The 15,872-nt window shown below is 46.1% G+C and overlaps 1 protein-coding gene across 1 annotated transcript; it reads left to right on the forward strand.

Moving 5' to 3' along the window:
* The first annotated feature begins 1,863 nt into the window (after positions 1 to 1,863).
* On the forward strand, positions 1,864 to 13,532 carry SLC35F6 (solute carrier family 35 member F6). The gene is made up of 6 exons (XM_056853025.1): positions 1,864 to 1,946; positions 6,464 to 6,536; positions 8,486 to 8,657; positions 10,380 to 10,592; positions 12,319 to 12,429; positions 13,048 to 13,532. The coding sequence occupies exons 1-6, from the start codon at positions 1,870 to 1,872 to the stop codon at positions 13,527 to 13,529; spliced, it is 1,128 nt and encodes a 375-aa protein (XP_056709003.1). The 5' UTR covers positions 1,864 to 1,869; the 3' UTR covers positions 13,530 to 13,532.
* The last annotated feature ends 2,340 nt before the right edge of the window (positions 13,533 to 15,872 follow it).

Raw genomic sequence — 15,872 nt, forward strand, 5'->3', positions numbered from 1 at the left:
GGAGAATCAAACCATCTTACAATCGCCCCCCTCCCTCCTCTGAGGGAACTGTGATTGGCCCAAGGTCACCCAGCAGGCTTCATGTGGAGGAGTGGGGAAACAAACCCAGTTCGCCAGATCATAGTCCGCCGCTCCAAACCACTACACCACGCTGGCTCTCAAAAGCGTTGACCCCAACTCTTGTTGGTCTCTAAGCTGCCACTGAACTCGAATCTAGCTGTCCTCCCTTAATGTGCTCTGATCTGGATGGCTCAACCTAGCCCAAGCTTGTCAGATCTTGGAAGCCAAGCAGAGTTAACCCTGGTTAGTGCAGGCAATGGCAAAACCACTTTCATGGCAGTATACATGCACGCACACAACCTTATTGTCTGATGTGTGTTTGTTGTTATTGAGTTGTGTATTTTAGACACACTTTATTTTAAAAGCTCATTTGCTCTTGAAATGTTTTAATGTTTTGATATTTGCTGGTGTGGAGGAATTATTTGGGTGGAAGGGCAGCATACAAATGTTTTATAAATCAAATAAACCTCTTCTTCTCCCAATGTTTTAATTTTGCATTCTGGGTGATAGATTTCTGTGTAACTCAAAACCTCGCACACTGCTAAGAAACACCTTCCTGACCCCATGAAATCTGGCAATCAGAAGTTCTCCCCTTTCTCCACTCCTTAGCAGACTATGGACTCTTAGAGCGTTCGACAAGGAATCCCCCCCCCTTAAGCAACCATGCTAATACATCCACTCCACTTAAAATTAGTGACAAAAGGATTTCTGCTATCCCAACCGCAGCTGAGCTGGCCCCAGAGCACAAACGCCCCAGTGGATCACTGGGGGGAAGTGACTGTATAAGACCCAAGGAAACTCCAGGTTCCAAATGCTCGATGCTGCAGAGCAGACATAAATCACCTTTATAAAGACCTTGCATTCATGGCTCATTACCAATGCTGATTTTTCTACACCACTGGTTCCCAACCAGGGGTCCGTGGACCCCCAGGGGTCCGTGAGAACTAAATTAAGGTCCGTGAAACAAAGTTATAAACCCATAATAAATTAATATTTTCAATTAAAAGTTCTCTATTATAAAATATATATATTCAAATATAATTCTAAGTTTAATGTTTAACTAACAGTTATGATTAAAGTTTATTTTCAAATTCCCGGAATTTTTATTTTGAACCTTGGGGTTCCTGCACCGAACAAAAAAGTCCTAGTGGTCCCTGGTCAAAAAAAGGTTGGGAACCACTGCTCTCCCCTGGACATCACAGACTCTTCTGCATACCATACCTAATCCCATCACGCCTGCTATTCACATTTACATACTGTTAACATTTACATACGAATGCTTGTCTGAATTCACTCTCCTCTCCTTAAAGACAGATGGATTCACTTCCTAGCTGTATCTGAAGAAGTGAGCTGCGGCTCACGAAAGCTCACACCCTGCCAGAAAATATTTTTGCTAGTCTTTAGGGTGCTACTGGACTCTCGCCCTTTTCTAATAAACCACCAGGTCAAAGTTCTGTTTCCCCAGCATCAAGATCAAGATCGAGGGACGAGCCGCACCGGTTGAATTCCCGCCTGCCGCCAGGGAGGCGTCACAGCAGCCCCCAAAAGGGAAATCCGAATTCGGTCTGGATGCGTGCAACCCCAGGTCCCACAAACAAGGCGCCTTTGAAACGTGAGCCGGAGCCAAAAAAAATCAACCACGCGCCCCTTTCGCCAGCAGAAAGTCCGGTTTGGGAGTCGCCGCCTGCGATCAGCTGAGCGGCTGTGGTCATGTGACCGAGCCTTGCCTGGGAGGAAACGCCGCGAGTAGCAGCTGCAGCCTGGCGGGGGTCATTGAAGAGGATCGGGCTGGGGCGAGGGGCGGCGAGCATGGCCTGGACCAAGTACCAGCTCTTCCTGGCTGGCCTGATGCTCATCACGGGCTCCATCAACACCCTTTCCGCGAAGTAAGGCGAGGAGGGGGCTCCCAAGGGACCTTCCTCTGGTTTTAAGGGGCAGCTGCAGTAGAGAACTCCCTTTCTGCCTGGGGGCTAGTAGAAAAGGCCGAAAGGGGGGCTACCGAATGGGTTGCGAGCAGGCAAAGGTGGGGGATCTGGAGAATGGTTGACGTGAGGTTGTGAATGGTTGCTAATGAACTTCTTAGCATGTTGGATTGGGGGAGGGCAGATGGGGAGGTAGCTGAATGCATACACGCACGAACTACAGCCAATAATCTTATTGCGGTACTTGGAAGATGAACAGACTTTAGCGTGGCATCAGCTCTGTTGGGCCGGGGTCAAAGGGGCCGCTGAAATGAGCGGGGAGGGAAAAGAGCCGCTCGGATTACTGTTCCCTTCCTGCTTCTTGTCGTCTCATTCATTTTCTCCTGGGCTGGGGAGAGAAGAAATTTGCAGCCACACAAACACCATCCTTACGTCACCGTTCACATGCATCAAAGATATGGCCTAGAGGAAATTTGGGGGTGAGCTGGCATCCCGTCTTCAAACATTCTTGGGGGATTAGGAAAATAGTTTCCATCTTCATTTGGATTTTGTTGCTCATGGTTCCCTTTGCCTTTGTTTGCCCTGCCGATTGTGCACTGAGTCTTTGGCAAATGGGGGAGCAGCTGCTGAGTGGGAATCTCTGGACTAGGGCCTGAGAAGCCGATGACACTGTTGACTGCCTTTATCTGCTGTTTCCCTGGCTATAGTATTCAGTCATTGGATTCCAGAAGGGCATTAGTGGGCCAGCTTGGCAAAGTATTTCCAGAAATACAGAATAGCAGAGAGAAGGAACACATTTATCTAAAAAGGACTAGTAGTAAATATCCAGCTTCTCGTAAATGCATTTAATGAGGCCTCTTCTATGATCCTTTATGGCAGGGTGATGCACTTTAAGATACTTCCTTGTAATCAGGACATAGATTGAAAGAGATGTCTCTTTCAGTCAAATGTCTTGCCGGAGGGGACTTTCTCCTCTTCTTGTTGTGCCCTTTTTCTAGTTCATTGCCCATAGCTATCTTTGGCGAGAGTCAGGGTTGGCTTTGCACACTTCTTGGGGGTGAGAGAGTGTGGTAGTCTTGTAGCTTTCTGGTTTTGGCTACTTATTGCTATATGGGCCCTCTACACAAAGCAGTGCCTCCCTAGTGTAGAGCGCACAATTTTGGAAAACAATCTTCTCATTTCAGCATGGAATTTTGGGTGGAGCATATAATCCATGAAGGCTGTTAATGTTTGCTAACTAAAAACCCAAGTTTCTAGACCTCATGCAAATGGTGCTTATAACAGGCTCCAACATTTAGTGAGTGGGACTTCTGTTTCTTAAATGCCTTCTCCTATGCTCTGCAGTTTTGTTTGTTCTGTCTGCATTCATATCTTTGATGCATGTGAACGGTGACGTAAGGATGGTGTTTGTGTGGCTGCAAAAATGAAGGTTTTGAACCCTGAGGCCGTGTTGGTCTTTACATTCCTTCAAACACAACTCTGAGTAAACTTATTTTTATCTTGGCTCCTTCTTACAAAATCCAGGTCTGACTAAGCAAATATCCCGACATCTGCATTGCCAGTGGCATTTCAGATGAGGTCACCCGTGCCCTGAAATTCTGCTGGCTTGGCTTAAAAGTTGCTAACAGAGATGTCTCTGGAACCTTTTGCCTATTTTGTGTACCACAAAGTGTACTTGGTGTAGCTGTGACATAACCCCATGAGTATGAGAGATCAGTCAGCCCTATCAAAATATATGTCTGGCTAGAGTTAGGCCTGAGTACAACATCAGAAATAACTGTTTTATCATGGCCCACCTGCTTCTAGGCTGTAGTACCAGTTCGGACTGCAAGAAGGGGAGACTCACATGATTGAATGCTCCTCCTATGTAACAAAGTTCCCTCTGTGTGCAGGGAACCCTTCTCCCTGCACTCTGGTTTTTTTCTGCTTATATTATTCTGCAATGCCTCCTGTCACTCGCTGCTGCTATTTTAAAATTTATAATAATCATTATAATATTTATAATATTCAAAATTTATAATAGTCATTATAAATCATTATAAATAATCATTATAAATTCTCTGTGTAGAGAATTTCTTCATATGGCGGAGCTCCCAGCTGTAATCTGTGGTTGTATGGTCAGATGCAGGTTGCCTACCCCATCTGTTCTGTATGAGAACTAGGCCAATAAAACTAGGACTCCCATTAGCTTACATGGTAGTACCCAATTTCTCCCTTGTTCTGCATAATACCATATTCTGCATAATACCATCTCTGCCCTTCCCATCCCTCTTCTCTTGGCCTAACGCTCAGTTCTCATCCACAGTGAAAGTGAGTTAATGTAACTGCACACACCTACATCCCTTGTTACCATTGACTGCTCCATGTGTCCTGTCCCATTGTTTTCTTGACCATAGTTGAAATTCAGACTGTAGGCGACTTGGACCAGAGATCTATTTTTTTCTGCTTATATTATTCTGCAATGCCTCCTGTCACTCGCTGCTGCTATTTTAAATTTATAATAATCATTTCTGAGCCATGTAGTGGTTAGAGTGTTAGGGTCTGGGAGACCCAGGTTCAAATGCTGACTTTGCCATGGGAGCTCACTGGGTGACTTTGGCCAGTCACACTCCCAGCCTAACCTACCTGATAAGGTTGTTGTGATGATAAAATGGAGGAGAGGAGACTAACATAAGCCTCTTTTGATCCCTGTTGGAAAGGAAAAACAGGGTATAAATGAAATAAATAAATTTGGATGAGCCTTCTAGGGATTTTTTTGGAGCTACTTCCTTGAAAGATGTGCAGGTGCTTTAAGGTGAGGATGTTCTGTCTCATAAGAACATAAGAAAGGCCATGCTGGATCAGACAAAGGTCCCTCAAGTCCAGCAGTCTGTTCACACAGTGGCCAGCCAGGTGCCTCTAGGAAGCCCCCAAACAAGACGACTGTAGCAGCATTCTCCTGCCTGTGTTCCAAAGCACATAATATAATAGGCATGCTCCTTTGAACCTGGAGAGAAGAGGTATGCATCATGACTAGTATCCATTTTTACTAGTAGCCATGAATAGCTCTCTCCTCCATGAACATGTCCTCTCCCCTCTTAAAGCCTTCCAAGTTGGCGGCCATCATCACATCCTGGGGCAGGGAGATCCACAATTTACCTATGTGTTGTGTCAAGAAATACTTCCTTTTATCTGTTTTGAATCTCTCACCCTTCAGCTTCAGCAGGTGACTCCGTGTTCTAGTATCATGAGAGAGGGAGAAAAGCTTCTCCCTGTCCACTCTCTCCAAACCATGCATAATTTTATAGACCTCTATCATGTCTCCCCTTAACTCTTTCCAGAGTCTCAGACTCTGGTGCTTGAGGATCACTTTGGTCCAACCCCATCTTAAGATTCAGCATATATTTATTTTAGTAGGTGACTAACAGTGGAATCCTAAGCATATCTACTCAAAAGCCTACTGAAAGCTACTCAGCTGGACGTACTCCCAGGAAAGAATTAAAAAGGCAACTTAAATAAAATTGGTTTTAGGACTATACTTTATTTACTATATTAATTAATACCCTACCTTTCTCTCCAATGGGAACCTGAAGCCGTTTGCATCGTTTGCCTTGCCCCCCCTTTTCTCCTGACAGCAACCCTGTGACATAGGTTAGGCTGAGGATGTGTGACTGGCCCAAGGCCACCCAGCAAGCTTTCATGGCAGAGTGAGGATTCAAACCTCCCAGATCCTAGTCGACACTTGAACCGCTGCACCATGCTGGCTGTCTAACATTCCTCCCACCACTCTTTCAGACCTTCCTTGCACCCCTCTTCTGTCTCTGTTCTCCTACAAGCGAAAATGTCAGACGGATTCAGGATTGGCAAGAATTACATTTTTTTTATCCCAGCCAGGATGACTTGAGAGAGATCTGTTGTCTGTCTTGTTATGCGAAGCGGCAAGCCTCATCTCTGAACTTGGCAGTTTTGGCAGAAATGAATGGCAGCCCCAACATCCGATCTATGGGAGATGCAGCTCTGGTGCTTTGCTCTTTGCTACTCTGAGGTTTCTGGTTACAAGCACCAAGGAGGGCCTTGGCCCGTTGTCAGCTGGAAGTCTTTGCATCTGTGTTTACTGCTGAGCGCTGGGGACAAGTCCGGACTGAGAAACCGCAAAACAAAACAGTAATTGAAAGGATGAGCAATGTTAAGTCAATTTGCGAGCAGGGAGGTCTCCAAAAGCCCTGTTATAACTAGATGCAAAATAGAAGGGTTTGTCCATTGAGATTTTTGAAGGACCCTGAAGCTTCTTTTTAAAATATGATGTGGCACTGCTTTCATGGGCTTGATTGGGCGATTCTAGGCTGCCCCCTTCACTGCCTTGGGTTTGCAAAACAAAATGGAGAAAGATGCTCGGATGCCGGATTCTTTATGAGATACCAAGTTCCATCCTTGCAAAGTGTGTTCACATGTGAGTGGGACTACATGACACATAGAACATAAGATATGGCCCTTTCTTTCAGGTGGGCTGACAAGCTGAGTGCTCCGGGCTGCAATGGCACAGACATACACAGCTTCGAGCATCCTTTCCTCCAGGTAAGGGCACCGGAACCCCGGTGCTTTTACACTCTGCATCAGTAACCCTGTGACGGCCAGGCCTCCATCCTTCCTTGTTTAAATGCCTAAGCACCTTCCCATGCCTAGTATTCCCTTCAGACTCTGCCTCCCCAAGATTGCACTGTCAGTGCTCAAAATTAAGAATGCAAATGTGCTGATTTTGACTTTTGCGGGAGGGGGGACAACTTATGACGACCCTGTAAGGTTTTCACGGTCTCGGACCATCATACCTGCAGAACTGCCTCTCCTCACACACCACCCCAAAGAGTATTATGCTCAGCTAGTGACAACCTACTGGTGGTCTCTGGCCCAACGTGTGCCTGCCTGTCCTCAACCAGAGCCAGGGCTTTCTCAGCTGTGGCCCTGGCCTGGTGGACCTCTGTCAAGTGAGACATGGGCCCTGCGGTACCTGGCTCAGTTCTGCAGTGCCTGTAAGACTGAGATGCTCTGCCAGGCCTGTGGTTGAGACAGTGATGGTTACATCCTAGCTGGCCTCCCTATCCTTATCCCCAGTCCCTCAGTTATTTTCCTTGGTACTTTTTGTTTTTGCCTACCCTTCTCTCCTCATCCTTGACTGTTTATCCCCAGTGTTGTTTCAGTGTTAAGGGAGCCAGCTGAAATTTTAAAAGCTAATAAGGTTTTAACTATAATTTATATATTATATAGTATACTATTTTAATTGATTGGATTCCTGGTTGTTAGCAGCCCTGAGCCTGACTATAGCCAGGAAAGGGCAGGACAGAAATTTTAAAAATCAAATAAATAGTCAAGGCAAGAGACATTCTGAGGTGGTTTGCCATTGCCTCCCTCCATGTCACACCCTTGGTATTCCTTGGAGGATTCCCATCCAAATACTTGCCAGAGTCGAGACTCAGAGTGTGTGACTGGCCCCAGGTCACCCAGCAAGTTTCCATGGCAGAGTGGGGATTTGAACCTGGGTTTGCCAGATCCTAGTCTGACACCTTAACCACCACACCACTCTGGCTCTCATTTTGACGTTACGTTCACTTAATTTGGAAAAAACAAAGGTCGGGATTCAAGGAAGTGGGCCAACCTTGAATGCTAAGCTCAGCCTTTGAAGGTGTGGAATGATAATAGTGCCACTGAGCATCAGTCGCCGGTTCTTCCCAACAACCATCCAGCTTCCCCCTTCCTGGCAGTTGGGCAAATGGTTATCTCCATGCAAGAAACTAATCTTCACTCAGCCTGCTGTTTAAATAGTTTCTAGCCTTGCTTCCTGAAATGAGAGTCTCCTCGGTGTAACTCAAGGCATCTTGTATCTCTCTGTCACTACAGATGGGACACAATTGGAAGATTAAAAGGCCTCAAGTATTCCCCAAATAGAGCCCCATGGCGCAGAGTGGTAAGCTGCAGGACTGCAGTCAAAGCTCTGCTCACGACCTGAGTTCAATCCCAACGGAAGTTGGTTTCAGGTAGCCGGCTCAAGGTTGACTCAGCCTTCCATCCTTCCAAAATCGGTAAAATGAGCACCCAGCTTGCTGGGGGTAAAAGGAAGATGACTAGGGAAGACACTGGCAAACGACCCTGTAAACAAAGTCTGCCTAGTAAACGTAGGGATGTGACGTCACCCCATGGGTCAGGAATGACCCAGTGCTTGCACGGGGGACCTGTACCTTACTTTATATTCCGCAAATGCTGCAGCCTCTTGCAGACACGAGCTAGAAACTTTCAGATGGTCCCCACAATCGTGAGAGCTGGCAACTTAATCCTTCCGTTCTCTCTTATGATTCCCCCTCCACTGTAGCTACCGTCTCATGTGACTTCTGCCCAGACACGTCCCATGATCCCTGATATAGCCTCTTTGGTGATTATAAGGGCCTCCCTCTTTCACTAGCGGCCAACCTGGTCAGATACAGCCCAGTTTCTTGAGATCCAGAAATTCATAAACCACCTTGGTTGTATTCCAGGCAGTGGGCATGTTCCTGGGGGAGTTTTCCTGCCTGGCTGCTTTCTACCTCCTGCTCTGCAGTGACCGGCGGAGGCCAGAGCCCACCATGGCACCGCCTCAGTCCTTTAACCCGCTGCTTTTCCTACCCCCGGCACTCTGTGACATGACGGGGACTAGCCTGATGTATGTGGGTAAGTGAGGGGTTTGTCTTTATGAAGAAATTGAAGACTCGTGTGAGGCACAGACTCGTGTGAGGCCTCCGTGAGGCACACGTTTGGCTCACAGAAATTAAGAATACAAGTCCTCCTCCCACACTATGCCCCTTCTTTTTAAAGAGAAGAAACATGGCCTTTCTTTCTATTGGATATATATCCTATGCTTCCTCCAGCGGACTCAGGGCAGCATATGCGGTTCTTCCCAGCTCCATTTTATTCTTGCAACAACCTTGTGAGGTAGGTTAAGCCAAGGCATCCAGTGAGCTTTGTGGCTGTGGGGGGTTTGAACCCAGGTCTCCCAGGTGCGAATCTGGCATTCTAACCACCAATCCGTGCTGGTGCTCTCTCACTAATGTTTGTTCTTTTGCAGTATTTACTGGACCACCTCTACCACATTTAATTACACCCCTGGTTCAGTACTGTTGTCTACAATTGTAACATTCGAAATTCTCCTTCTACGTACAAGATAATTTCTTGTAAAGATATATGGCTAGAACAGGGTCTATAGGTGGGGTATAAATGAAGTAGACAAATAAATACCGCTGTGGTAGTCTATAGATGCTGTTCTAGTTATAGATCATTACAAGAAAGTAACTTTATATATAGCAGCTGCAGTTTTAATATTGAAATGCACATTAATAAAATGGGCTCCAATTTATCAGTAAAACAAAACATCAAAAGCAGAAATCTCTATGATCATCTTTGCAGCACTCAATGGTAGATTTTTTTTTGCCGTCCGTTTTGTCTCTTGCTTAAATGCCCCCCAGTACAGCTATAACATCAGAAGTGACAAGTAAGGATCTTCTGTGCAGTTGACACATAGGGAGCCTTTCTGCTGCTTACCTAGGTTCATGACTGGAGTTGCTTTGCTGCTACGTTCTTAAACGTGTGTGGCAGTATATCATAGTACTTAAAATTGTACTTGAGCTTGGGAGTCCTGGGTTTGAATCTCCCCTTGCTGTGAATTTTGGGGCCAATCACAGGCTCATAGCCTAATCCCCCTCACAAAGTCGTTGGGAGGATGCTGTGGGCTAATTCCCATGTATGCCGCCCTGAGTTCCTGTCAACAAGGGTGAGAGATAAATGAGTCATGATAAAATTGAGCAATCATTTCCACACACAAAGACCATTGTCTTAACACAAAGTAGAAACTGAAGGATTATCTCCGTTTGGCTCACAATCAGCCCTTAGTGGGGACAGAACCATAAATATTAGTTGGTTCACCGGACTTTCTTATACATCAGTTGCCTTAGGTCCCAGAAGCTACATAGCAATTTACAACGTAGCAGACAGTCAGTTTCTGCCTGGTGGGGGTTTATGGGCTTATTGTGTGTCTTTTTGCTTTCAATACCTAAAAGCCGTACGGAGCCAGGTTGGCTCCGTACGGAGCCAGGATGCAATTTGTCTTTCTCCAGGAGAGATTCTGTCCCTTCTCTCCTATCACCATTTCTCTCATTCCCCCTCAAATCCTTGGGTTTTCAGAATTTCCCCCCTCCCTCAACAAGACATTCAATTCCAAATAAAAGTTCAGATTTTCGAGTCCATCTCAGAGACTATATTCCACCTACTACAATCACAGTTTTGCCTTTTCCTAGATGAGGAGAGATGTATGATGGAAATGTTCTTCCTTCGTTGCACCAAATTCCTCCTCCGCTCATTTTTTTGTCCTCTCTCTTTTTTTTTCCCCTCCACATCCAGCTCTGAACATGACCAGTGCCTCCAGCTTCCAGATGCTGCGAGGGGCTGTGATCATCTTCACGGGGCTGCTCTCAGTGGCCTTTCTCAGGCGGAAGCTGGTGCTGAGCCAATGGTTGGGCATCTTGGTGACCATTCTTGGGCTGGTGGTGGTCGGCCTGGCAGACCTGCTAAACAACAATGATGCAACGCACAAGCTGAGTGAAGTCATCACAGGTACTTAGGGTGGACAGGGTCATGTCCTGGATGTTCCCTTTTGGACCCAAGCTGCTCCCCTTTATTCAGGGACTCACCTCTCCATCCTCCACAATAATTTACATCCAGGTGGTAACAGAGAATTAGAGGCATCGGCTTCTTCCCCCCCCCCCCCACTCACTCTTGGAACTAAATAGAGATCAGGCAAGGTACACAATTAAAGGCTTTTTGATATGGATCATCAGAAGGAGCTTATGGATACTCGAGCTTTTTTGGCTCCGGTCAGAAATAGATATATTCAAGCGCCACAGAATATCTATCATTCATAGAGCTGAATAAGCAAATGAGAGCTTTTACACTAGCGAGATGCTCAGCCTTACCTTTGGTGATTTTACAAGTCATATTTAAGAAGCTTCCAATAACAGAATGGGTGTGCCCTAGTGAGTCGGGTGAATTGGAGTCTACAGAGCATGTTTTGCTCAGGTGCTCCTTCTGCGAGGAAGCTCGTTGTAAGCTAATCATTCCCCTGCTCAGCCAAATCACAGCTCAGATGAAGGGAGTATTAAGAGTCTCCTCTGGCAAGGGAATGCCCAGATGGCAAAACAGGTAGCCAAATTTTGTGCAATAGCATATAAAGTTTGACCCCTAATGTTGGGCAATTGTAATTAGACTAAAATTGACCAAATTATGATTTAATCTATTATAAATTATTTGGAAGTTTTAATTAGGAATGTTTTTGGTTGAACTGGTATAATTTTTTACCTTTTGTATAAATGACACACGTGTTTTACTGGCTTATGCTGTATTAATAATAAATCTGAAATCACCTCTCCATCCTCTTTCAAGCCTCTCCCAAAGGAAGCTCCTGTCTGTACCGCCCATGCCCTCTTTCCTCCTTCTCCTGTTCCTCACAACTTCCTGGAACAAAGGCAACATACCTCTGAATACCAGTCTCTGCTGGCTTCAGGCCCTTCTTTCATGTGTTTCTGCTAGGCTGCTGTTAGAAGTATGAGGCTGAGCTACATTGGACCTGGGGGATCTAACCCTGTGGCAGTTTATTATGTCCTCATTTGCAATTATGTCCTGGGGTAGAAGCATGGATAGGTATACTTGTAAGGATGAATGGGCAGAGTTGCAAGGGGCAAAGCATGCTATGAATGAAAGAGGGAAGGGGGTCTTTCCTCCAACATCCTTTCTTCTTCTGGCCTTTGTGCTTCAGCCGTTAAGCCATCTCTTAACTACAAGTATCAACCAGTTTCACATTTGTTCAAGTGTCATAATTCCCAAGCAAGGAAACTGTAATGCCATGAAAGGGTCAGGGAGCTTGCCAAATTTGCCACCCTCCTGGAAAAAAACGCAGATCTCAGCAGAAAGCCATAACTACTCGGGCAGCTTCAGACTAGCTTGGATTAGTAGTGCAAACTAGTCCTCAGAGCTGTGCTGCTCTTGGTGTCTTATGCATGCATATTGCGAGGTGAAGTGGAATACCCCTGTCTTTAAAGCACAGAGAGCTTCTGTCTCCCTAAAGCCTCTTACTGCATGGCTGGGGGGGTGGGGTTTGAGGTGTGTGCGCAATGAATCGCTCTGTCTCTAAGGAGTTATTTTGTGTGTGCTTTTTTCCAATGTTAGGCAGGATGGGGCAGCGGTCACATCAGTTCAGGCGATAATGCTGCTTCCAGTTACATCTGATACCCACAGGCAAGTGATAGATTCCTTCTGAAATGACCAACCTCTCCCCTTCCTGCAGGTGACCTTCTCATCATCCTGGCTCAGGTGATAGTTGCCATCCAGATGGTCCTGGAGGAGAAGTTTGTCTACAAGCACAATGTTCACCCTCTGCAGGCTGTTGGCACTGAAGGTAAGCCAGGGAAGAAGTGCAGAGAGATCCAAGGAGCAGGCCTGGTATCTTATACATTAGGATTTCTGTCCTTGTCTTTTCTGGACATTTATGAGATATTTGGTCCTAAATGACGCTGAAGGTCTTTGGACTACCTTAATGTCTTCTGCTTCCAAGAATGTGGTGGAGGGAGGGAGTTGACTGTTGTTCTTGGTAAACTGCAAACTTTCTTTCTTGTTTATGAGGGTCTGTCGCTTTCTCCAGTGTCCTTAAAATACCATTTTCTTCTGAAGTTGAACACATGAAGCTGCCTTATACTGAATCAGACCCTTGTTCCATCAAAGTCAGTATTGTCTATTCAGACTGGCAGCGGCTCTCCAGGGTCTCAGGCAGAGGTCTTTCACATCACCTACTTGCCTGGTCCCTTTAACTGGTGATGCCGGGGATTGAACCTGGGACCTTCTGCATGCCAAGCAGATGTTCTACCATTGAGCCCTCCCCAAGTTTCACATTTATTAAACTGTTTGTGCATTTAAACAGTTGGTTGCCTGCTAGAAAGCCTCTGACCGTTGACAGTGTTCGTGTGGACAAAGCCCAGGTTCCTCATGATCTTTGGTTTCTCCCTCTTCTTCCCTTCAGGCTTCTTTGGATTCGTCATCCTTTCCCTGCTCTTGGTGCCCATGTACTACATCCCCGGTGGCAGCTTCAGTGGCAATCCACGGAAAGTGCTAGAAGATGCTCTTGACGGCTTCTGTCAGATCGGCCACGTCCCGCTCATTGTTGTGGCCCTGCTGGGCAACATCAGCAGCATCGCCTTTTTCAACTTTGCTGGCATCAGCGTCACCAAGGAGATCAGCGCCACCACCCGGATGGTGCTCGACAGCTTGCGCACCGTGGTCATTTGGGCAGTCAGCTTGGCCGTTGGCTGGGAGGTCTTCCATGGACTACAGATCCTGGGGTTCATCATCCTCCTAGTTGGCGCTGCTCTCTACAATGGTCTGCATCAGCCCCTCCTTGCCCGCCTGCCCTGGGGCAGGGCACCAGCAGATGCCCCAAGCTCAGATGCAGATCGAGAGGGCCTCTTGGCCGCAGATGGAGCTTCCATTAATGGGGATAGCTGATAGCAACAGAGCCCTTAACTGAGTTGGAACTTTGCTGGGCTTCTGTCAAATGGATTCACCGGTATTGCTGGGCCATGCAGGCCTGGAACCTCAGACTGGTCATGAGACTGACTTGGTACACTTGGAGATTGCCTTGCTTTGGGTCTACATTTCACCTTTAATTTGAGGGTGTTGCTGCACCATCTGGCCATTGTGCTGATTCTGTGGGGAGGAACCAAACAAAGTGCTTTGTAGTTTCCTTAGCAGCCAAAGGCAGTGCTCTCTGCTTCTTAGCAACCCAGAAGTGGAAAGGTGACTACCTTTTGTTGTTTCTAGGAAGGCTTAAGGTGGTTGCCTTTATCAGCTGATTTCCTAGCCTACCCACGCAGAGTCATGGCTCCTAGGCAGATGTCCATTTATTTAGTGCAGATTGATCTCTTAAATAAGCCTTCATATTCTCCCCGCGCCCAAAGTAATGTCAGAAAGTGATGGGTAAGGTTTTTTTGTGAAGTCTTTAATAGTCCTTTAACATAAAGATTACCCTCTTTTCTTTTTTTGCCAAACAGAATCTGTCTTCCTGTTTTCTCCCCAGGAGGAGAGGTTAAAGATGCTTAGAGAGACCCACTATGATCTCTCTTCTGCAGCAGCATTTTTTCCAAAATCCTCTCTGATGCAACAAACTAGAAACCATTGATGTAACTTCATGGCCCTGCTGCTTTTCTCTAATCCTTGCTCACCAGCAAGCTTCTCTCTGTACCTTTTTGGCAGAAAATTCCTAAAAAGTTGGGAGAATCTGCTTGTAGGTCTCCAGTTCCCATGAAGAAGGTGGCAGTTCTACAGATCAGACACCTGACTTAAAATGAGGCCTGAATTTGAAGTATGTGAATGGCCGGACTTTTCAACACTTGCAACAATGGCGCAATGAGCAGTCACGTACACTTGGAGAGTTGTAGCACAGTCTCTTCTCACTCTGAGGCAGAGGGCATCTTGAGAGAGATGGATTTGCCACAAAGGGAAACACCTTAGGGTCTGGGACCTCAAGGTGATGCCACTTCAGCTGGTGGCCCAGTGCAGTCAGTCACCAGGGGCTTCTTATCCCCAGGGATCCTCCAGTTGCAGAGGGGATGTAGAGAATGCCCACAACCGTCACAAGGAACCAGAGAGCTTTCAGGTGGTTGCTCTTTCTTTAATTTTTGTTTTGTTTTGAAAGGCCAGATGTTAAGGGCGCAGGTTGAAAGAGTCATGGAGCGTTCTTTAGAAGCTGGAATGCAGGTTGGACCCTTGAAAGTCAGCCTCACAGTAATTCCTTGCATCTGTCCTTGCCAGATGTCTAATATGGGTAAGAGGAGGAAATGGAGCAGTTGAACCCCGCTTTGATCCTTGCCATCTGAACCTTTTGCCTACAAACCGTGGTGTTATCCATGCAGACAGATCTACTCCTAAAACACATTTTGGCAGCAAGCCCCAGTTTAGGAGAGAGATCCTGGCATGTTAAGAGGCATCTCTCCTTTCAGTTGGGCATCTCGGTTGGACATAGTATGCCCCTTGTTTTTTTTTCCAGAGTATCCAAGATGAAGCCATAGAAGCAGCTGAGCTAAACTGGACAGAGAAACTCTATTCTTGATAAGTGATTTTGTGTTTTTGTTTTGTTTGGGGGGGGTTCGTTTTTTAGTGCTGACCACCACTGATCCTATCAGGGTATGGAGGGGACGAATGGGCACTCTCCTTGTCTTTAGAATACTAACAAGCATCTTTTTTTGTAACCAATAAACACAGCCTGATTAGAGGTCTGTCCTTGTATCTGGGTGAACTTCTAATGAAAGCATTTGTCCACAGAGCTCTCCTGAATTCTCTCTGGGATTTTGTAGGAACCCTAAAGGGTACCCAGGAAAGGCCAGCTGGAGTAGAAGGTTGGAAGAAAAGGGGTAGGATACTGTTCTATGTAGAGTGCATGGCTAACTTTTAGGCAGATACAGAGATGCCAAGCTGGGGGTCTGGGAGTGATACAGGTTTTCCATGAAAATTTGAATTGGAAAGCTTTCCTATTCCAATTTAAATAATGAGAACTCAAATACAAGCCCAGAGCATGTATAAGTGCTGGGACTTCTCCATGCTTCACGTCCCACATTTAGCCTATTTGACATGACTGACATGCAGCCCAATAAACCTGATAACAATAAACAGGCTAAGTGGGGTGCAGAAAATTTTCCAGTGCTATACTTTTCTGTGGAAAGGTTTCTGCCCCACATTACTGGCGACTGATATCTGAAGTTGAAAGGGAGACAAAGTTATAAAAGGTAAAATTGGAAACAGCGGGGTCAAAGGACCAGGAAACACAGGGGAATATAATTATGTAAATTTCAA

The sequence above is a fragment of the Euleptes europaea genome, chromosome 7, assembly GCF_029931775.1.
Source record: "Euleptes europaea isolate rEulEur1 chromosome 7, rEulEur1.hap1, whole genome shotgun sequence".
Classification (NCBI taxonomy): domain Eukaryota; kingdom Metazoa; phylum Chordata; class Lepidosauria; order Squamata; family Sphaerodactylidae; genus Euleptes; species Euleptes europaea.

Excerpts from the sequence above, each read along its gene's own strand:
- SLC35F6 (XM_056853025.1), top strand. The coding sequence starts at position 1,870 with ATGGCCTGGACCAAGTACCAGCTCTTCCTGGCTGGCCTGATGCTCATC. Across the intron at positions 6,537-8,485 it reads TCGAGCATCCTTTCCTCCAG|GCAGTGGGCATGTTCCTGGG; the intron begins GTAAGGGCACCG and ends GTTGTATTCCAG. Across the intron at positions 10,593-12,318 it reads GCTGAGTGAAGTCATCACAG|GTGACCTTCTCATCATCCTG; the intron begins GTACTTAGGGTG and ends CCCTTCCTGCAG.